Below are 23,689 nucleotides of genomic sequence, written 5' to 3' on the forward strand. Positions count from 1 at the left end.
CCTTTCCAGGCCTGGTGGTCTGTGACTGCATCTCAGACTCTGAGCCATTGTTTGTAAAGGGCTTTGCGGGCTATGGGGTGGAGGAGGCGTGCTTATGGGCAGGAAAGGGAGAGATGGATAAGGGCAAACCTGAGTCAAGGGGAATTACACAGATAACCTGGGGACCAGGGAACTCTGCTGGGGACCAGGGAACTCTGAAGGTAAAGGGGAATTGCCTTTCAGATGTATAGAGTTCTAATTCCATTAAGGGTGTTTTCCTAAAAGCCAAAAGGACAGGACACTGAGGACCCATCCTACCCCAAGCATGTTGCATTTGCTTCATGGATCACCCTGGTCAACAAAGCCTTCACAGGTCTTTAGGCTTTCCTAGGAAAAACATCACAAATAGCAGGAGGGACTCCTTTTAAGTAGATCGAAAACCCTTTCTTATCTTCATGAAGTTCACCAGTGACAACATTTCTTCAAACAGTTTCGTGCAGGCACGGCATGGATCATGGGCCCCCCAGACACACACCAGGCAGCTTTCCACATCTCCCCCCGCCCCAGGATTGCCAACATCTGTAGGTTGGCTGACAGGGCCATCTTTGCTACCAGATGAGCCAATGAGACAGGCTGTTGTATTTATCAAACAATCGAGTACAAAAAGATTTCACACCAGGGAATTGCAATGATTTTATTCTCTTTATTTAGTTTTACTTTATTTCAAACAAGACACAATGTTTTAATAGTAAGCATGCATATGTATGTGTCTTCCATGCTCTGCATTCTATAAGTTGTTTTCATTATAAGTTAAGAGAAGTAGAGTTCGCTTCATGGTGACCTGCAAAAAAAAAAAAATCACAGCCAGAATTTAGTAACTTATTAATTGTGAAAATATGGACATCTATTATCTCGTTGACTGTTCATAACAATACCAGCAATTGGTACTATTGTTGCCCTTGATTCACAGATGGGGGAACTCACTCGAATACAGCATCTGGGCAGGGGGCATACAGCTAATAGAAGGCAAACTCAGTTCTTGATCCCAAGAGTATGCTCTGAATCAGGGGTACCTGACAGTATAGTGTTTACACCCAGAGGATGTCATTACCTTTCAAAGGATAGAATGATCACTTGTAACTGCAGGGGACAGTCATTGAAATCTACAGATCTGTCTTTTCTGGAAGATGATCTCACTGTCACAGGGAAATACTGGTAACTTGGAGGGGAATGAACCCAGATTCTAGGAGTTTCAGCTCCTGGGACTGCCTATTCTCTCCCCAGACACAGGAGTGGGCATATTGCTTGTAGATTTTTCTACTCGGTTGGCCCACAGAGGGTTACAGTGTGGACTGCACCCCTGCAATTCCCAGATTTCCATCCTCCCATCTGACAGTACAAGGGCAATCACCTTCTTCCTGGGGTCATGTCACTGCTCAGGCTGCAAGCTCCTTGTGCTGGTGCCCGAAGGCTTCAGGGTCCACATCAGTGGGCATGAAGGTGTTTTTCACCATGCGCTCAGCTCTGGCCAGCCAGCCTTCCAGACGGTTGGTCACACAGGGGCCATCCTTGCAGGAGCTCTTCTGGGCAGTGAGGCTGATTTGTAGGATGGAAGAAAGGGGCCCATCAGTGAGAGGCTGTCAAAGAGAGATCCTGTCTGCCCCCTGGGATAGTCATGGTAAAATTATTGCTCTGAGAGGCACCAGTTAACCTCACATTTTCCCTAAACAGAACTATCACTGCAGAAATACATAGGCTGCTGGGGAAAAGGCCATGATCACTCCCATACACATTCCCAGAGGTGTCAGCACCCCCAAAGTGGCTCTGGGTGAGTGGGCACAGAACTCAGAGCTGTAACAGCCTATCATTCCTGTATAAATAAACTAAAATTCAAGCAAGGCTTATGACACAGAGAGAATTATGGCCCCACACTGACCCCAACACAAGGATTGTCTAGAAGCGACACCCCACTCAAAGGCACCCAATATCCCTTCTTAGAAATACAAAAATTCCTGAGACTCACCTGGCAGGCAAAGAGACTTTAGAGCCTTGAGTCCCAGAGGTGCTTACCTGCTCCTTACTGCTCCTGTTTCCCCACTTGAGGTTGGCCACAGGGACTGCGCACTGTGCCCCAGATCCAGCTACCACTGGGCTAAGGCTACTCCTAAGCACAGGTCCCTGAAACCCTGAATCCTGTGGTGTGGCCATAGCAATAACCACCACCACTCATGTCTTTTTATAAATATTCTTTTATTCCCCAATGACCAACACATTCACAAGCAGTACTGAGAGAGGGCTGCGATTCCTCAGGGGGAGTCACAGGGGTCCCCCACCTCCAGCCCCACTTATCATCCCTTACTGGGTGATTCTCTTCTGGCCTGAACATCTTGCTTTCCTCCCATCTGAGGGTCCAGACATCCACTGCCACAAAGAAAGCCACTGATACCAGCAACCAGAGAGGACCACAAGTATCACAATATAGGAAGAAAGAAATTAGAAAGCAGAGGGAGGGGATTAGTAGGCATCCTGGATCATGCCAATGTGAGGGCAGTGGTCTCTCTCCAAGCTGCTGGCCAGGACCCTTTTCTTGCCAGGTGCTCTGACCCCAATTGCAGTCTGAGGGAACGTGTGAAACTTGTTGAGGTCCTGTGTGTATGTGCCCAGCACACAGGTACTCAGATTACTGCACCGCTTAGCTCAAAGGAGTCCGGGCTGCAGGGAAAAGAAATGCCAGTGGTACCAAGCACCAGGTCTGCCCCCTGTGGCTATTGCACAGAAGGCTGGACCAGGGAGGGCCACTTTGAGTGGTAGCTGTAGGGGCAGGCAGGAAAGCAGCTCATATATCCTCCATTAGGAGAACCTAGAGTTTGCCAAGCCAGGGCAGTTGGGGAAGGACTGTAGTGGGGGAAAGGTGGCCTTTTCCAACTTTCCACATGCTGCAGTGCATCAGTTCTTCATGCAGTGTAGTGAGATCCTTGCAGTAGCTGCATGTCCATCACACACCTGTGACCCGGCAGTGCCAGGGCCAAGTCAGGGGCTGGAGCATGCTCCAAGCTCAGGGGACCCTGGGAGGTAATGTTGGGGAAGGGTCTGGCCCTAGGACAACATGTGCATCTCCACAAATCCTACACATCTAAGGACCCCAGACCTACTTTGGACACTGCTCTACTTGACCCCACCCTCTGCACGGCCTTTGGCTTCACCTTGCAAATGTGTAATGAAGTAGGAGAGGAGGCCATGTGCAGGTTTACAAGAAACCAAATTTCTACAGTTTCCTGAGCTATATGGGATCCATCTGCTGGCTTCACACTTACCAGTCCTAACTCCTCCAATGCTGGAAGCACCTCCAGTACTGCCAGCCCAATTTCCAGAGTGGGGGACTTCATACCTTCCCCAACTGCTTTCAGAAAGGCATCTTTTTACGTGTGCTCTAACCATAGTCTCTCTGTGTGACCTGTAGTTTCAGTGGAGACTGAGATCAGCTGGACCCCAGGCTGAGGTGAACAGGGGCAGCGTGCTGGCCTCCTGTCCTGCTGTGTTCTCTCTTTTTTCTTGGGATATGCCTTCCTGGGCATGACAGGAGGGAGGGGATGCCCTGAGCTGAACAGGGTGGTGAGCCTCACCTGGAGCCCTCAGTCTCCTGCTCCTGCTGCAGCTCACGAGCCTTCATCTGCACATAGTCCTTCACCACTGCAGTCAGTAGGACGCATATTTCGTCCTCAGTGAGCGTAGCAGATTCCAGTGGGTTCTCCAAGGCAGACCTACAGAGACAAAGCAAGCAAAGCACAAGCACAATGGAGGTTCTGAGTCTCTGTCTGCCACTTCTCCTGGATAAGTAGCCAGGCTTCCTGCTTTTTGTGAGTCCTCTGAGGATGTGGTCACCCCAAATCCTAGTGGAAAGGGCCTGATTCCCATGTCCATTTTCCCCTGAGAGCTGGGGGCTAAATTTTTACCACAAGAGAGACAGACTGTTTGGTGTTAAGAGTAAGATGGGAGTGCATTCCCAGCAGAATTCTCTTACCTGAATGGTGCAGCCTGTAGGATGCCTGCTTGATACATGACCAGGAGACCAATGGCCAGAAACGGGGACAACTTCCAGAATCCCATGACGCCTCTGAAAGAGAACAGTGATGCCATAACCTACAGTTCAAATGTCCATAGGCCATGAGATTGTCCAGTGTTACCTGGGGTAGGATCCTGGGATGAATTGCAGAGTAACAGAGATTTTTGTGATGAGGAGACCCAGACAGTAGTGCACAGACACTTTAAGACACGCAGGGAGAGCAGCCACAAGAAAAACAAAAGCAGAAGAAGGAGAGAAGAAGGAGAGAGAATCACACAACTAAGCGGGAATCTCGGGATTACCTGTCTGCAGGCAGCCGGTGGCTCGGAGCACAGGCAGTGGCAGCTGTGGCAGTGTTGGCGTCCGATGTCAGGCGATGGCACCGTGGATGTGGCAGGGACCCTTGAGCTGAGCAGTGGCTCTGCTGCCTCCCAGCACCAGCAGCTGCTCTTATTCCCGCCGATCTGGGTCTGGGCGGGGGTCCAGGAGCTCTGAGCAACCAATGAGGAGACAGATCGCAGTACCTGATGGTTTGTGTCACCCATTTGCGTCTATAACCTAGAACACTCAGCAGGACCATCCCACTTGTATTTGCATTAAGGTCATCGATGGGGGTGGAGGGAGGGAGAGGGATAGGGGGTGGGGGGAACCAAGGAAAAACAGCCTTATTATGAACAGGAAGTTGAGGGCAGTTTGATGTCATGGTTCATTTCTGCTGGGTTTTGAAGTGCGCCCCCCTCCATCCCCAGCAGTTCAGTCTTCTAGGGCAAGATTCCGGAGGCAGGGAATCCTGGCTCCCCAAGTCTGACCCTGATCCCCCCTCAGTGAAGCTTGGGGGGTTAACAACCTGTAGCAGCAGCAGCAGCAGCAGCAGCAATAATTCTGGGCAAAAGCAGGGTGTCTGATTCCGGCAGCTGGAATCACTCACAGAGGGGCAGAGTTAATGGGAAGCAAGAGATGGAAGTGACCGCAAGAACGTTGTCAGAACTGAATACGCTGTGCTAATTTCAGGCAAAAGATCAAGAGTCCTGACGTGCTGCCCACAGGACTTAGAGTCCCGAGAAAAAGCTCGCTGCTGTTCCCAGGATCTCTGGGTCTGAGCGCAGCCCACGAGCGCAGCCTCTACACGGACGCCCCAGGCGGCAACCGTGGCCGCGGCGGCAAGTGAGCTCCGGCAGGCACGGTGGGCGGGAGGCCGCCTCGCGGAGCTGTGCCGCGCTGGCCGGGAGCGCAGTTAGGTGGTTCTCCCAGGCAGAGCCGAAATACCGCCCGGGTCCGGCGAACGGGATCCGTCCAACCGCGCACCCCTCTCTTCAGTCCCCAGTGGAGTTTTTGCATTTCACAGGACACACCTACTTTGTGCTACATCTTAGCACATTTTAAATATCTGTGTGGATCACTCTGAGACAGGCAAACCTTGAAAATTATCAGAGCTTTTCATGGGGTTGCATCCACAGACAAGAGCATGATGATGATCTGCTCTCATCATACTTACACTAGCTCTCAATTTTAAGTATCTTCCCTAAACGGCAATTATGCAGCATTGGACCCTCTCTCCAGGACACCCCAAATAGAGGAATTTAGGACCCGACCCCTGATCCTTTCACTTCCAATTTTGCCTAGAAAGTCTGCGGTCCCCACTTGCTGCCCTCAACGTGTAGAGTGCTAGAAAGAAGCTTCTCCCTGTTGCCAGGATCTCGGAGTCTGAGCACGCAGTGCACAACCCTCAGTCTATACACAGTATCCCAGCACGAACGAAGCGTGGCCATAGCTGCCGTGTTCAGAGCCCCCGGCTGCCAATCTCCCCGCCCACAGGGCGAGCTGAGATCCCGGTTGGTTGGACTGCATCACGGGGCTGTAGGTGGTAAGCAGAGACCCCAGGCTGGCAGGAAGTAGCCCCGTGGGACGCCTGGGTTGCTCAGCAGTTGAGCGCTTCCCTTCCGCCCACGGCGTGATCCTGAAATCCCGGGATCTAGCCCTGCATAGAGCCCCCCATTGACCCCCGCATTGAGCCCTGCATCGGGCTCCCTGCATGGAGCCTGCTTCTCCCTCTGCCTATGTCTCTACCTCTCTCTGTGTGTCTCTCTCATGAATAAATAAATAAAATCTTAAAAAAAGAAAAAGGAAAAGAAGCCCCGAATGTGCCTTGAGTGACTCCAACCGCGGTCCCCAAAAGCTTCGGCTCTAGGACATACCTACCCTGTGCCACATCGCTTCTAGGCATGTGGACTCCGCTTAGGAACACGCTGCCTCTCAGATGTCTTTATTCAGCATTCTTCCTTTTTAACTCTTGGGAGGGAATAAAAACTCTGGGTCTGGAGAACTCTGGGCAGGAGGTATGGGAAACAAAGGCAAAAATTGACTATTAGACCTTTATCAAAAGAAAAATCTTATGCACAGTAAGGGAAACAATCTGCAAAACTAAAAGATAACCTACTGATTGGAGGAAATATTTGCAAATGATATATCCAGTAGAGGGTTTGTATCCAAAATATATAAAGAACTTGTACGATTCAACACCAAAAAGTACAGAATCCCATTCAAAAATGGGCAGGAGATATGAAAAGACATTTCTCTAAAGAAGACATACACATGGCCACAGAAACGCCAAAATATGCCCAACATAGTTACTCCCCAAAGAAATACAGTCAAAACCACATTGAGATATCATTTCACACCTGTTGCAATGGCTAAAGTCAAAAACACAAAACACAACAAATGTTAATCAGATTGTGGTGAAAAAGGAAAACTCATGTACTGTTGGTAGGAATGCAAATTGCTACAGCCCCTGTGGAAGACAGTATGGAGGTTCCTTAAAATATTGGAAATATAACTGCCACGTGACCCAGTAATTCCACTACTCGGTATTTACTCAAGGGATATGAGATATTCATTAAAAAGATAAATGCACCCCTATATTTATTGCAGCATTAATTACAATAGCCAAATATGGAGGCAACCCAAGTGTCCACTGGAAGATTAATGGAGATAGAAGATGCAGTATATATACAGTGGACTAGAGTCAGCCATAAAAAAGAATGAAATCTTGCCATTTACAACAACATGGATGGATATAGTGGGCATAATGCTAAATGAAAGAAGTCAGAGAAGGATAAATACTATACAATTTCACGGATTTTGTAATTTACTAATCAAAGAAAACAAAGAAAAAATGCACAAAGTAAAAATGTACTCTAAAACATAGAGGACAAAGTGGTGGTTGCCAGAGGGGAGGTGGGTGAGGGGATGGTAAATAGGTTCTTATCATGATGAGTAATGAATTATCGATTCACCACATGTACCCTTAAACTAATACATGATATGTAAACTGTATGTTATTATACTAGAATTTTAAAAATAGTAAAATGTTTAAAATAAAATAAAATGGGGGTGCCTGGGTGGCTCTGTTGCTTAATCATGGGACTCTTGACATTGCCTCAGGTCAAGATGTTAGGGTCCTGAGACCAATCCCCATTGCACTCTGCGCCAAGCATGGAGCCTGCTTAAGATTCTCTCCTCCCTTTGCTCCTCCCCACCCCCGCTCTCTTTCTCTCTCTAAAGATAAATAAATAGTAATTTGTCTATTTGGCCCTTAATTTTATGACCTTATTCATGATATTATACCAGGAAATCAGGGTAAGTTGAAAACAATCTTGTTTGGAAACACAATTTTATGGCAAGCTGGTAAACTCTCTCTCGTAACATGTATTTCCATTCTTTTACATTACATCCCCTCAGTTTTTCTTTTAAATAGTTGGAGAATATTTATTCTATTTTTTAAATTAATTTTTATTTAAATTCAGAATTAACATATAATGTATATTAGATTCAGAATTATTGTCAGTGATTCATCACTCTCATATAATACTCACTGCTCATTACATCATTGCCCTCCATAAAGTCCATCACCCAGTTACTCCTTCAACCAAACCCCACCCTCCAGCAACCCTCAGGTTCCTGTGGTTAAGAGTCTCAGGTTTCATCTCCGTCTCTGGTTTTGTACTGTTTTATTTTTTCCTCTCTTCCCCTATGATCCTCTGTTTTGTTGCTTAAATTCCACATAGGAGTAGAGTCCATATGATAATTGTCTTTCTCTGATTGAGTTACTTCGCTTAGCATAATGTCCTCTACATAATTCCCTCCACATCACTGCAAATGGAAAGATTTCCTTTTTGATGTCTGAATAGTTTTCCATTATATACAGACCCTACATCTTCTTTATCCATTCATCCATCCAAGGATATTTAGGCTCTTTCCATAGTTTGGCTATTGTGGACATTGCTGCTATGAACATTGGGGTGCAGGTGTCTCGTCATTTCACTGTATCTGTATCTTTGGGGTAAATACCCAGTAGTGCAATTCTAGGTCGTAGAGGAGCTCTATTGTTAACTTTTCAAGGAATGTCCACACTGTTTTCCAGAGTGGCTGCACCAGCTTTATTCCCAAAAAACAGTGCAAAAGGGCCCCCATCTCTCCATATCCTCACCAACATTTGTCGTTTCCTGGCTTGTTAATATTAGCCTCTCTGAATGGTGTGACATGGTAACTCATTGTGGATTTGATTCGTATTTCCCTCATGCTAAGTGATGTGGATATTGTTTTCATGTGTCTGGTTGATCACTTGTATATCTTCTTTGGAGAAACGTCTGCTCATATGTTCTGTCCATTTCTTGATTGGATTATTTGCTCTTTGGCTGTTGAGTTTGATGAGTTCTTTAAAGATTTTGGATACTAGCCTTTTGTCTGATAAGACATTTGCAAATATCTTCTCCCATTCTGTCAGTTGTCTTTTGCTTCTGTCGGCTGTTTCCTTTGCTGTGCAAAAGCCTTTTGTCTTGATGAACTCATGAACTCCCAATAGTTCATTTTTGCCTGTTTCCCTTGCCTTTAGAGACATGTCTAGTAAGAAGTTGAAGTGGCTGAGGTCACAGAGGTTGCTGCCTGTGTTCTCCTCTAGGATTTTGATGGATTCCCACCTCACATTTGGTCCTTCATCCATTTTGAGTCTATTTGTAAGTATGGTGTGAGGATATGGTCCAGTATCATTCTTCTTCATGTGGCTGTCCAATTTTCCCAAAACCATTTGTTGAAGAGGTTGTCCTTTTTCCATTGGATATATCTTCCTGCTTTGTTGAAGATCAGTTGACCATAGCGTTGAGAGTCCATTTCTGCGTTCACTATTCCGTTCCATTGATTTATGTGACTGTTTCTGTGCCAGTACCATACTGTCCTGATGACTACAGGCCAGAAAGGACTGGCATTATATATTCAGGATGCTAAATGAGAAAACATGCAGCCAAGAATATTTTATCCAGCTAGGATGTCATTCATGATAGAAGGAGAGATAAAAAGCTTCCAGGACAGACAGGAACTCAAAGAATTTGTGACCTCTAAAACAGCCCTGCAAGAAATATTGAAGGGGATCCTTTAAGTGAAGAGACAGCCCCAAAGTAACATAGACCAGAAAGGAACAGACATGGTTCCTCTTTTGAAACCAAGACTTTATAGGTAATACAATGGCACTAAATTCATATCTCTCTATAGTTACTCTGAAGGTAAATGGGCTACCTGCCCCAATCAAAAGAAGAGGGTATCAGTTTGGACAAAAAAGAAAGACTCATTGAGAGACTGTCTGCAGGAGACTTGTTTTAGACACAAAACCACCTCCACATTGAAGGTGAGGAGGTGGGAAACCATAGAGCATGCCATGGACATCAAAAGAAAGCTCGGGTAGCAATCCTCATATTCAACAAATTAGATTTTTAAACCAGAGACTGCTATAAGCACTGAGAAAAGATACTATATCATAATTAAAGGGTCTATCCCACAAGAAGCTCACAACCGGGAAACAATTCTAAGAACATATTATGAGCAATGAAATGCCAACAAATTAGGATATCTGGAAGAAATGAATGCAATCAAGATATGTATCAATTACCAAAACAGAAACAGGAGAAAGAGATAAGCTGAACAGACCCATAACCAGCAAAGACATTGAGGCAGTCATCAAAAACTTCCCAAGAAACAAGAGTCCAGGGCTGGGTGGATTCTGAGGGGAATTCTAACAACATTTAAAGAAGAAATAATACCTGTCCTACAGAAGCTGTTTCAAAAAAATGAAATACATGGAAAACTTCCAAACTCTCTCTATGAGGACAGCATTATCTTAATCCCAAAGCCAAAGACCCCATCAAAAAGGAGAAGTACAAACCAATATCCCTGATGAACACGGATGTCAAAATTCTCACCCATATACAAGCCAGTGGGATCCAACAGTACATTAAAAGGTATATTCACCGAGAACAAGTGGGATTTATTCCTGGGATGCATGGAAGGTTCACATCTACATAACAATCAATGTGATACACCAATTAATAAAAGCAAGACACCAATTAATAAAATACTCAACAAGAACCACACCCCAACCATTAATAAAAGAAAGACAAGGGGCACCTAGGTGACTCAGTGGCTGAGTGTCTGCCTTTGGCTCAGGTCCTGACTCCGGGATCCTGAGAGGGAGTCCCGCGTCAGGCTCCCCACAGGGAACCTGCTGCTCCCTCTGCTTATCTCTGCCTCTGTCTCTCTCTGTGTGTGTCTCACATGAAAATAAATAAATAAAACCTTTAAAAATAATACAATAAAGACAAGAACCATATTATCCTCTCAATAGATTCAGAAAAAGCATTTGACAAAGCATAGCATCCTTTTTGATTAAAACTCTTCACAGTGTGGGGATAGAAGTAACATACCACAATATCAAAAAAAAGCCATTTATGGCAAGACCATAATGAATATCATCCTCAACAGGGAAAAATTGAGAGCTTTCCCTTAAGGTCAGGAACACGACAGGGATGTCCACTCACCAGTGTTGTTCAATGCAGTAGTAGAAGTCCTAGCCCAAGCAACCTGCCAACAAAAAGAAATAAAAGGCCAATTGTATTAGCAAAGAAGAAGTCAAATTTTCACTCTTCCCAAATGACATGACACTCTGTGTGGAAGAACCAAAAAGACTCCATTCCCAAATTCCTAGAAGTCATATAGGAATTCCTAGAAGTCATATAGGAATTTAGCAGGGTGGCAGGATATAAAATCAATGCACAGAAATCAGTTGCAATTACATACATTAACAATGAAAAAGAAGAAAGAGAAATGAAGGAGTTGATCCCATCTACAATTGCACCCAAAACCATAAGATACCTAAGAATAGACCAAAGAGGTAAAGGATCTGTACTCTGAAAACTATAACATTCATGAAAGAAATCGAGGAAGACACAAAGTAAAATAACAATGTTCCATGCTCAAGGATTAGAAGAACAAACATTGCTAAAATGTTTATGCTACCTAGAGCAATCTATACATCCAATGCAATCCCGATCAAAATACCCTCAACTCACTTCACAGAGTTGGAACAAATAATCCTAAAATTTGTATGGAACCAGAAAAGACCCTGAGTAGCCAAAGGAATGTTGAAAAAGAAAACCAGTGCTGGGGATATCACAATGCCTGATTTCAAGCTATATTACAAAGCTGTAATCATCAACACAGTATGGTAGTGGCACAAAAAGAGTCACATGGATCAGTGGAACAGAATAAAGAACCCAGAAATGGACCCTCAACTCTGTGGTCAACTAATCTACAAAACAGGAAAGAATGTCCAATGGAAAAAAAGACAATCTCTTCAACAAATGGTGTTGGGAAAATTGGACAGCCACATGCAGAGGAATTGGACTTTTTTAGTAATTAGTTGTATAAGTCCTTTATACTTTATAACTCTTTATTATAAAGAACTCACACAACTCCACAGCAACCCTAAAGAAACAAGTCAAAACACCATTTCTGATTAAAGAACGGGCAGAGCTGTCACTCCTGCTAGAATGGCTATTACCAAAACCAAGGGGGGAAAAATGAAAAATCAAGAAATAACAATTGTTGATGATAATGTGGAGAAAATAGAAACTTTATGCATTACTATAGGAATGTATGTTAGGGCAATCATGATGGAAAACAGTATGGATGTTCCTCTAAAAATTATGAATGGAACTACCATATCATCTGCAATTCCACTTCTGGGTATTTATCTAAAGAAAAGAAAAACGCAACTTAAAACATGTGCCCCTACATGTTCATTACACCATTATTTACCATAGCCACAGTACGGAAACACTTTGTGTTCAGATAAATGGATAAATAAAATGTGATATACATACACTAGAATATTATTGAGTCATAAAAAAAAGAAGGAAAACTTGCCATTGTGAGAACATGGGTGGACTCGGAGGACATTATACTAGCTGAGATAGTCAAACATGGAAAGATATATACTATATGATATTTCTATGTGGAATAAGGGAAAAAATGATTTTAAAAATATCTTAAACTCATAGATACAAGGAAAGATTGGTGATTGCTAAGTATGGGATGGGGGCTGGGGAGAGGGGTGGGCAAAATGGGTAAAGAGGGTTCATAAAAGGGGGTAAAGTACAAACTAACAGTTATAAATAAGTCATGGAGTGTAGTATATATCGTGGTGACTATAGTAAAAAAATTCTGTATATTTGAATGTTGCTAACAATGTAGATCTTAAAAATTTAAAAAGTGGTTAACTTTATTGCTACTATAGAATTCGTGTACAGTATAGACTCAATGAGAACCACACCCACAACCATGACAACAGTAGAGGCACCAACATCACCATCACAATAAATCCATTCTAGTCAGCCTGCGGGAGATTCAAAGCTGTAAAAGTAGCTGGATTTTTGTATTTGAAAATTGGCTGTACCGGTTTCCACAGGTAGGGTTTTGGAAGTCGTAACAAGCTGAAAAGTGAACGGACTGAAAATTTCTCAGTTACTATAGAAGAGGAAGGAGGGAGAGTAGGAGAGGAAAAAAGGTCAAAATCCTGCTCCCCAAGATTGGAGAGACACAGGGGCAAATACGAGGTGTAATGGCTTACCAGAGGAGAATCACAGAGGGAAACTCAGCAAGAACCAGTGCCTGGAAGTAGAGATGGACTAGGATAACCAGAATTGTGACAAGCGGCTGGACAATTGTAAGAGCTAAAAATTCCAGGAGGACCTGGCCCTGGTTGGGTGGAAGTGTGTTCCACAATTTTATGAGATTTACATCTAAGACTCCACCAGGTTCTCACAGAAGTATCAAAGAAGATCGATCCCCTTATGCTTCTGTAGGGGAGGAGCAAGGAACCATTTTAAATACAGCAGAGCACTGTTTTTCTTAATCACATCTGTCCTCAGCAGAAACTAATTAACTAGAGCTGAAAGTGCTTGGGTATTATCAGAGCCTAAATGACCAGAGGAAGAGAAACACCCAACTCCAGTCAGCTCAAGCCTTCTACATGGTAGAAGGGAAATATCCAACTTTAGCTGGATCTAAGAACCAAAACCAAAAAACTGAAAACATGTGAAGTTTACAGTGCAGAAGCATAGGCTCACATAATCTGAGCCCTTAGGGTAGGTCTGGAGATGCTTCCTCCCCCTCTCTATTCCTAATTGCCAACATTTGGAAGCAATCAAGATGTCCTTCAGAAGGTGAATGGATAAATAAATGGTGGTACATCCAGATGATAGAATATTATTCAGTGGTAAAAAGAAATGAGCTGTGAAGCCATGAAAAGAGATGGGGGCGGGGGGAGGTGCCTGGGTAGCTCACTCGGTTAAGTGTCAGCCTTCTGCTCAGGTCATGGCCTCAGGGTCCTGGGATGGAGCCCTACATTGGGCTACCGATGCAGCAGGGAGTCTGCTTCTCCCTCTCCCTATGCCCCTCCTCCCTGCTCATGCTCTCTCCCTCTCTCAAATAAAAAATAAATAAAATCTTTTAAAAAGAGAGAGAGAGATGGGGGGAACTTAAATGCATATTACTAAGTGCAAGTGGCCAATCTGAAAAGGCTACATACTCTATGGTTCTATATGACATTCTGGAAACAGAAAGGCCATGGAGATAGTGAAAACATCCGAGGATTTTTCGAGCAGTGAAAGGACCCTGTATGGTACTGTAATGTTGGATATATGTTATGATACCTTTGTCCAAGGCCACAGAGGATACAAAACTAAGAGTGAACCCCATTAATCTTAAAACTCTCAGTTATTTTCTCAGAAAAAAATGAGTTTCTTTGAGAATAGCAGAGGATTGCAACTCAGGACATGCAAAATCATAGGCAAATCCAATGAAAAAAGGAGAGGAAAATTATTTTATGGAGAAGAAAGAGGACGTTTAGAGGGCTTGTTTTGTAGGAAAGTCCATTGGAGAAAAGCAAGCATTCATGGTAATGATGGTTTCTGATTGGCTGAGTGGTAGTGGTAGCTGATCTCTTGTAGGAGATGAAATGTACATCTTTTTTCTGTTGTGATCTGTAATTTATGATTCTTTCCTATTGAAGATTCTTTGTTGGAGTGTGTGATTGACAGTCCTTCCTATAATTGACTTTGAGTCAATTGACAATTTGACAATTTGACAATGGACTCTGGCCTCCCAACTCTGCTGAGGTTTCCCCTTATTAATTTTCACAACGCTAAAGCAAGCTGTGGACTTAGGGCATTATGATGTGCAGTGTAGGTTCATGAATTATATCAACAATGTACCACTCTGGTGAGGGGTGTAGATAATGGGGGAAGCTATGCATATGAGGGGGCAGGGGTATGTGGAAAATCTGTGGATCTTTCTCTCAGTTTTACTGTGAATCTGAAACTACTCTGAAAACATAAAATGCTTTCAAAAAGTTGTTTGGACTGTGTAAAGAAGAGGCAAAACCAAAGCTTTCCATCAGTAAGATTACTGAAGAACAGGGGCAGAGAATCCTTTGTCTCTGAATCATTTCCCTAAAACATTTTCAGAGGGCAGCAGAGTCCCTACTGTGGAAGGGAGAGCAGAAGTAACTGCCAAAGAGAGGCAGGAAGTGTACCTTGGGGGTGTAGGGGTTGCTGAGCCCATTAAGCAGGTGGACGCTGTAAACATTAGAAAAGGGAGATGTCAATGTTTAATTAATAACCTAGATATAAAATTATCTTAACGATGTTGCATGGATGAAAACTTATAACAAAATTATACTGAAATAAACCAAAGCAAGAAACTTGAGTTCCATAGTGTCAGGCACTCTGTATGTGTTCTCTCGCTTATTCTCACAGTTTAATAAGGTGGGTGTTATTAGCTTTGTTTTATAGAAGAGGAAGTAGTAAGAGAATTGAGCTTGATAATTCTATTTTCCAGATGCCATTGAAGCTCTGAGATGCCAGGACAAGGCTTATCTCTTGCAATATCAGGTAAGAGCTCTGGTCCTCTGGACACAGCTATTGGATCAGAGCAGGACATCGGTGTGTCCGCCTGCTTCAGGGCTAATGTGACTTGTAGTGAGAGGCTCAATGATCAGATGGGAATCCTTTATAATTCTTGACCCAACATTTGGGATTTGGGCAAGTTTGCTGAAGGAAAATAAATGTTAGTGCTGCCACTGAAAGTAAGTAAATTGGTGGAAAATAAAACCAAAATCAGATCCATAATAACATTCATAAAATAAAAATTGTAAATTCTTCAAAGTTCAAAGAAAAATCCACTAACTTCCTGTAGTTCTCATTATTTGTTGGTTAACCTTGTCCGGAATTATGGTTGATTCCAGAGAGTGTTTTGTTTGAACAGTGGGTTCATTGGTGGTTGCGGTGAGAGTCAGGTTGTAGAAAGAATGCTGCGTATCAGGAGCCGGGATTCTGATTCCTACCCCCAGCTCAAATGGTGTGAATTTGAGAAAATCATATGGCATCTGATTTCCACATTGGTCGTACTTATCTATTGGATTGAGAGATTTTGAAGTTCCCTTCTAATTCTAACAGCCTACAAATGTGCTGCCAACTTTATGCTGTCTTTAAAGTAATTATCTGTGACAAGGTACTCACTCCTTGGCCTCCATTTGCCTTGTCAGGTACTGTTGGTTCGTAACTCCATTCTCCTGTGTTTCCAAACCAGCAATGGCTAATTGTGTACTTCTCGCACTGCATCATTCTTACCCCCTTTTCTCCTTCCCTCTTCCACTTGGAAGGACTCTTGTGATTTTACTGGGTTTATTGGGATAATCCAGGATATCCTTCTCAAGTTCTCAATTTAATCACATCTTCAGAGTCCCTTCTGCTATGTATAGTAAGATATCCTCAGTATCCAGGGATTAGAATAAATCACAATGTATGAAGGATGGGTGGAACATTTTTCTGGCTACCACAATACTAGAAGACTAGTCTGACTGGCAAGGCCTGTAAGTCTTAGATGCTTGGAGAAAGAAGCTGCTGTGGGCTAGAGCCAGAAAGTGGCTGAATAGAGGACAAGTTACAGAGTCCCTGATAAGGATGTGGGGCAGGGAGTGGGGAGACAAGACAACTCCTCTTTATATCAGGTGCTGTTCTCCGTGCTCCTTCTGTTGGAAAGGGAGCCCTCCTGAACATGACCTGTATGGCTGTCCACATTCACTCCCTGCATAGGGTTGTCTAGAAATCATGAGATCTCAAGTAAAAGATCTTCATCCCTCAGCAACTTCCAGTGTATTAGGTGTCCTGCAATAATCCTGTTCACATGTGCTACAGAAAATGGGGAGGTATGGAGCAAATTGGTGCCGATTGGGTGCAACTCCAGTAGAGGTGAGAAATGGAGAGCTTTGCCATTATACTACTCTAGGCCTTGCTAGGGACTTAGGATGCTATTAAATCAACCCTAAAGTTGGGACATGGACTTTGAGCCCCATGCCTCTGCTAGACTTCTTTAACAATAACCAAATAGCAAGGCTGTTAAACAAACCCTGGATTAAAAACCACCTGAAGAGAGGCGCCTGGGTGGCTCAGTGGTTGAGCATAAACATTTGGCTCAGGTTGTGATCACAGGGTCCTGGGATCGAGTTCCTTTCGAGTCCCTACAAGGAGCCTACTTTTCCCTCTGCCTGTGTCTCTTCCTCTCTCTCTGTCTCCCATGAAGAAATAAATAAGAGCTTATAAACAAAAATAAATAAATAAAATATAAAAACCACCTGATGAAAACTACTTTTTTTTTTTTTTGAAAACTACTTTTTAAAGAAGTATTCAGAACCTTCACTGAGAAATTTCTGGTAAAGTCAATGAGGGAAAGGGAAAGGGAAAATACAGATATACCACATCCAGAATGAAAAGAAAGATAAAATGTCAAATATGAAGATTTTAAATTGTAATAAAAATAGAATTTGCTAACCATGCAAAATATTCATAATAACAGATTTCATGGAAATATACATTAATCAAGAATAGATAGAATAAAATAAATAATATAAATATAGAGTAGAATAAGCATAGCAGAAATTTAAAAACCTTAAGTACTCTGTGAGAAAACCAAAACCTAAAGGAACTGTGTATTAAAGTCAACATTTGAATTATGTAAAGCTTTAACCTCAGTTTCCATGCTTTCTACATTGACGTGAAACATATTAAAAATTCAAGTTTGCTAACTCATTACATGACATTAGCATAGCCCTAATATTAAACTTAACAATGGTAGTACACAACCCTTAATAACTCAGAGCACACTAAATTTGGAAATACACCTTACTATATATTTTCTGACCAAATAGTGTCTATCAAGAAGCAGTGTAGTCATTTAAGACACCAGACTCCTTTGCCCTACTATGAAGGAAACCGTATTACAAGTTCTTAGACAATTCTCAATGGAGGAGAAAAGACAGGCCAGAAAGACATTAGCATATAAGGATAGTGTTAAAAATCAATGTGAGACATGTTGGTTTATTTAATAAATGGTTTTTAAAAAGTAGATATAATCTTATTATTGATACACTCTATCACATCTTTGTGGTTATAAAAACTATTTTTCTCAAACCTATCGTATTGTCATGGAGTATTTACAGAGCCAACATTGAACCATGCATTTGGAGGTAATTCCGAAAGCTAATGGCTTACTAAGTGGGGTACATTCGTTTCATAACAAAAATTCTTGATACATATATTTCACCAGCAGTTCTATCCTTTTTTGCTTCACATAATTTGAGGCCATGCGGTTGGTACATGTATGTCTGTTACCAACGTATCATCTTGCCATTTAGTACCTTTTCCCATCAAATGACACATTTCCATTTCTAATAAGGTTTCTTGCCTTGAATTCTATTTTGATCATATGTTACGAATTTATTCTACTTATTTTTGTTTATATTTGTCACGTATCTTTTACTACCCATATATTTTAATCTATTCTGAGTCCTTTAGTTCTAAATGTTTCTCTTGTGGAATGAACATTGTCAGATTCTTTTAAAAAAAATGCAACCTGATAATCTTGGCTCTTAATTGGTGAATTTAATATACCACTATTCTAAAAGCACTATGAATATTTATTACTGCCATCTCTACTCAATTGTGGATTCACAAAATATTTTAGGGCCTAAATAGGAGGGGAGCATTTTGCAACACTTGTGGTGGGCAGGTGCAAACACTTGAGAGGGTTGGTGCCAAAGGGTGGAGGATGAAGAATAGTAAGAAGGCCAGTATGTGAGAGGGAAGTAGAGGATGAGGTCAGGCAGGTCATGGCACTGGTGGTGAGAGGAGGGGAGGGAAGACCGGTGTGGACCTTAGAAGTCACTGCAGTGCCCTAGGTGTCTACTCCATGGAATGGGCAGTCAATGGAGTACTTTCTGCATAAAGGAGACAATTGGGTGATTTACAGCAACAGTGGGTGACAGTGTGGAGTATAGACTGAATGGGGACGAGGGTCATAATCCTATGGGCTCCTGAGGAAATAACTAGAATCGATGGGTAGAAGGGGGTGACTTTTCCAAGTAAACTACCTTACCTAACTGACCATCCACCAGTGAACCTGGCCACACAGTCACCCTGGGAGGCAGTCAGCAGCATGTTACTGACAGTCCCAGCAGATGCCAGGGATGCTGAGTCTGGGAAATTCCTACATCAGATCAGGCATTAAACTCGGACATCCCAGACTCCTTCCAGTACATCCAGTACATCTCCGATGTCACAGCACATGTCCCCCTAATCTCCCCCAGTTCGAATGCAGGAGGTTTGGTCCCTTCTGTCATTGCTGTAGTCCTGGTGCCTGGAATAGTGTCCACCAAATAGCAGCCACTCGATGAGTACTCGTTGGGTGTGGGAATGTCTCTGTTACACATATCGCAGCGTTTTGAGCACCATGCTTTTCTTCTCAGCACCCCAGAGAATAAGAAAAGTTGGACTGGGTGACACCTGATGACCTTTCCAGGCCTGCTGGTCTGAGACTGCATCTCAGACTCTGAGCCATTGTTTGTAAAGGGCTTTGTGGGCTATGGGGTGGAGGAGGGGTGCTTATGGGCAGGAAAGGGAGAGATGGATAAGGGCAAACCTGAGTCAAGGGGAATTACACAGATAACCTCTGGTGCTGGGGACCAGGGAACTCTGAAGGTAAAGGGGAATTGCCTTTCAGGTGTATAGAGTTCTAATTCCATTAAGGGTGTTTTCCTAAAAGCCAAAAGGACAGGACACTGAGGACCCATCCCACCCCAAGCATGTTTCATTTGCTTCATGGATCACCCTGGTCAACAAAGCCTTCACAGGTCTTTAGGCTTTCCTGGGAAAAACACCACAAATAGCAGGAGAGACGCCTTTTAAGTGGATCGAAAACCCTTTCTTATCTTGATGAAGTTCACCAGTGACAACATTTCTTCAAACAGTTTCGTGCAGGCACGGCATGGATCATGGGCCCCCCAGACACCCACCAGGCAGCTTTCCACATCTCCCCCCGCCCCAAGATTTACCAGGATTGCCAACATCTGTAGGTTGGCTGACAGGGCCCATCTTTGCTACCAGATAAGCCAATGAGACAGGCTGTTGTATTTATCAAACAATCGAGTACAAAAAGATTTCACACCAGGGAATTGCAATGATTTTATTCTCTTTATTTAGTTTTACTTTATTTCAAACAAGACACAATGTTTTAATAGTAAGCATGCATATGTATGTGTCTTCCATGCTCTGCATTCTATAAGTTGTTTTCATTATAAGTTAAGAGAAGTAGAGTTCGCTTCATGGTGACCTGCAAAAAAAAAAAAATCACAGCCAGAATTTAGTAACTTATTAATTGTGAAAATATGGACATCTATTATCTCGTTGACTGTTCATAACAATACCAGCAATTGGTACTATTGTTACCCCTGATTCACAGATAGGGGAACTCACTCGAATACAGCATCTGGGCAGGGGGCATACAACTAATAGAAGACAAACTCAGTTCTTGATCCCAAGAGTATGCTCTGAATCAGGGGTACCTGACAGTATAGTGTTTACACCCAGAGGATGTCATTACCTTTCAAAGGATAGAATGATCACTTGTAACTGCAGGGGACAGTCATTGAAATCTACAGATCTGTCTTTTCTGGAAGATGATCTCACTGTCACAGGGAAATACTGGTAACTTGGAGGGAAAGAACCCAGATTCTAGGAGTTTCAGCTCCTGGGACTGCCTGTTCTCTCTCCAGACACTGGAGTAAAGGGGCAGGGGCAAGATGGCAGAGAAGTAGGGTCTCCAGACACTGGAGTGGGCACATTCCCCTGTGGATTTTTTCTACTATTTGGGTTCACAGAGGGTCAAAGTGTGGGCTGCACCCCTGCAATTTTTGGCTTTCCATCCTCCCACAGTACAAGGGCAATCACCTTCTTCCTGGGGTCATGTCACTGCTTAAGCCTTAAGTTCCCTGCGGCGTCGATTGTAGACCTTGAAGCCCATGCTGGTGGGCAGCAAGTTGGTGTTTGCCACACTTCCGGCTCTGCTCAGCAAGCCTCCCAGCCAATGGGCCACACAGGTGGCAGAGTTGCAGGATCTCTTCTGGACAGCAACCCTAATTATTAGCAAGATGGAGAAAGAAGAGACGACCTGTCAGGGAGGGGTTCACACTTACCAGTCCTAACTCCTCCAATGCTGGAAGCACCCTCAGCGCTGCCAGTCCAATTTCAGAGTGGGGGACTTCATACCTTCCCCAACTGCTTACAGAAAGGGATCTTTTTACGTGTGCTCTAACCATAGTCTCTCTGTGTGACCTGTAGTTTCAGTGGAGACTAAGCTGGACCCCAGGCTGAGGTGAACAGGGGCAGCGTGCTGGCCCCAGGTCCTGCTGTGTTCTCTCCTTTCTCTTGGGATATGCCTTCCTGGGCATGACAGGAGGGAGGGGATGCCCTGAGCTGAACAGGGTGGTGAGCCTCACCTGGAGCCCTCAGTCTCCTGCTCCTGCTCCAGCTCATGAGTCTTCATCTGCATATAGTCCTTCATCACTGCAGCCAGGAGGAGGCGCAATTCCTCCTCATTGCGCACACCAGAGTCTGGAGGATTTTCCAAAGCAGACCTGGGGAGGGAAAGAAAACCCAATACAAACTGAGTCTCTCTCTGTCTCTCCCCAGAATAATAAGCCAGGCTTCCTGGTAAAATAACAGGAAGCATTGAGACTCAATGAGTTGTATGAAATTTATAATAAAGAATATTGTATATAATTTCTATTTTTCAGTTAAGTGCTACACATCTTTATATCAGAAAAATATACACTCCCCCTTTGCCCCTCGCTAGTTGGTAAACATTCAGCACACCACAATTCTGAGAAAGGAATTGTCTGATCCCAGGAGCAGTGGGAGGTGAGTCCACTCCTGGCCGAGCTGTCTTACCTGAATGGTGCTGCCTGGAGGAAGCCCACCTGGTACAGCGCCAGGATGCCGAGAACCAGGAAAGGGGAGAACTTCCAGAAGCCCATGACGCTTCTCTGTAAAGAAATAATGATGTCACCTTTTGCACCAATTTGAAGCCCAGGGACCTGGACTCTAATCCTACTTCTGCCTATAAGGCCCTAGAGTGGTGACTTCAGGCTGGTCATGTCATTCCCCTCACAATTGTTTCCTCCTGAAAGATCCAGTGAACCTGTTTAGCAAAGACAAAGGAGTAACAACAAAGCTATCCTAGCAGTACAAGTGGGTGAAGTACAAGTGGGTGAAGAAGACTCAGTCCACAGCCACCTCCCCACCACCCTGAACACTCTCAGATTCACCTCCTTGCCATGTCTCCAACGAAGACAGTCTCTGGCATCCTGTCACCAAAGTTGCTCTCATATCACAACCCAGAACTGTCCAACCTATGGAGGACTTTTGCGAACTTACTAAGGGGGCTTACTGTTCCAGGCTTCCTACACTGATCTCTTTGAGCCTATTTGCCACCCACAGATGCTGGCCCAAGTTCCAAACTGATTTTCCAGGGACGATAGGCACAAGACAGGATCCGTGAGCACCCTTGCATCCCACTGTGTGCGCAGAATCCACGGAACTACAGTGTCCTGAGCGCAAGTGCAGCAAGACACAGCAAGGATGAAGCCTGTCTCAGCACGGAAAGAGTGCAGTAGGGAGTCCTGAAACTGAGACTGTCCAGTGTTACCTGGGGCAGGAGCCTGCGATGAATCGCAGAGTAACAGATTTCGTGAGGAGACCCAGACAGAAGTGCAGAGAAACTCCAAGACACGCAGGGAGAGCAGCTACAAGAAAGATGAATGCAGAAGAGGGAGAGAAGAAGGAGAGAGAATCACACAACTAAGCGGGAATCTCGGGATTACCTGTCTGCAGGCAGCCGGTGGCTCGGAGCACAGGCGGCGGCAGCTGTGGCAGTGTTGGCGTCCGATGTCAGGCGATGGCACCGTGGATGTGGCAGGGACCCTTGAGCTGAGCAGTGGCTCTGCTGCCTCCCAGCACCAGCAGCTGCTCTTATTCCCGCCGCTCTGGGTCTGGGCGGGGGGTCCAGGAGCTCTGAGCAACCAATGAGGAGACAGATCGCAGTACCTGATGGTTTGTGTCACCCATTTGCGTCTATAACCTAGAACACTCAGCAGGACCATCCCACTTGTATTTGCATTGAGGTCATTGATAGGAGTGGAGGGAGGGAGAGGGATGGGAGTTTGGGGGAACCAAGGAAAAATAGCCTTAATATGAACAGGAAGTTGAGGGCAGTTTGATGTCATGGTAAATTTCACCGGTTCATTTCTGCTGGGTTTTGAACGTGCGCCCCCTCCATCCCCAGAGGTGCAGTCTTCTAGGGCAAGATTCCGGAGGCAGGGAATCCTGGCTCCCCAAGCCTGAACCTGATCCCCCCTCAGTGAAGCTTGGGGGGTTAACAACCTGTAGCAGCAGCAGCAGCAGCAGCAGCAATGATTCTGGGCAAAAGCAGAGTGTCCGATTCCGGCAGCTGGAATCACTCACAGAGGGGCAGGGTTAATGGAAAGCAAGAGATGCAAGTGACCGCAAGAACGTTGTCAGAACTGAATGTAGCTGTGCTAATTTCAGGCAAAAGATCAAGGGCAATTAACTTCCCAGCACCTCACTATACTCATCTTTGAAATGGGACCATATAGCCATCTTGACAGAATGTTCTCATTAGTAGCAATGTGTCTGTTCTCTAGCTAAGGAGGGATTTAGAAGAGCCCTCAGGTCCACATGGAGGATTCAGTGAAATCGCGGTCTCAATTTTCCAGATTCCCACCATGTGTGGCGTCTGCAATTGGCCCCTGGCGGTCTGTCAAGTGGGTGAAGAGATGCTGGTAGCCCCGTGGGGGCTGAGCCTGAGGGTGTAAAGCACCGATGCTTCCCAGGGCTGCAGATGGACATCCAC

The 23,689-nt window shown here is 44.3% G+C and overlaps 2 protein-coding genes across 3 annotated transcripts; both read right to left on the bottom strand.

Moving 5' to 3' along the window:
- Window positions 1-662: 662 nt before the first annotated feature.
- On the bottom strand, window positions 663-22,727 carry LOC144294616 (calcitonin receptor-stimulating peptide 2). 2 transcript variants are annotated; one of them, XM_077866386.1, is made up of 5 exons: window positions 22,641-22,727; window positions 4,001-4,093; window positions 3,603-3,740; window positions 1,391-1,575; window positions 663-820 (listed from the first exon to the last, which is right to left on the bottom strand). In XM_077866386.1, exons 2-4 carry the CDS (start codon window positions 4,084-4,086, stop codon window positions 1,416-1,418), a joined length of 384 nt encoding a protein of 127 aa, XP_077722512.1. In that variant the 5' UTR covers window positions 4,087-4,093; window positions 22,641-22,727; the 3' UTR covers window positions 663-820; window positions 1,391-1,415. The 2 variants fall into 2 exon arrangements, with proteins under 2 accessions (XP_077722512.1, XP_077722511.1); XM_077866385.1 differs by lacking the exon at window positions 22,641-22,727 and adding an exon at window positions 4,345-4,760.
- On the bottom strand, window positions 19,940-22,934 carry LOC144294615 (calcitonin receptor-stimulating peptide 1). Its single transcript, XM_077866384.1, has 5 exons — window positions 22,641-22,934; window positions 21,709-21,803; window positions 21,258-21,395; window positions 20,710-20,894; window positions 19,940-20,092 (listed from the first exon to the last, which is right to left on the bottom strand). Exons 1-4 carry the CDS (start codon window positions 22,917-22,919, stop codon window positions 20,735-20,737), a joined length of 672 nt encoding a protein of 223 aa, XP_077722510.1. The 5' UTR covers window positions 22,920-22,934; the 3' UTR covers window positions 19,940-20,092; window positions 20,710-20,734.
- Window positions 22,935-23,689: the final 755 nt, after the last annotated feature.

Source organism: Canis aureus, chromosome 23, assembly GCF_053574225.1.
Source record: "Canis aureus isolate CA01 chromosome 23, VMU_Caureus_v.1.0, whole genome shotgun sequence".
Lineage (NCBI taxonomy): Eukaryota > Metazoa > Chordata > Mammalia > Carnivora > Canidae > Canis > Canis aureus.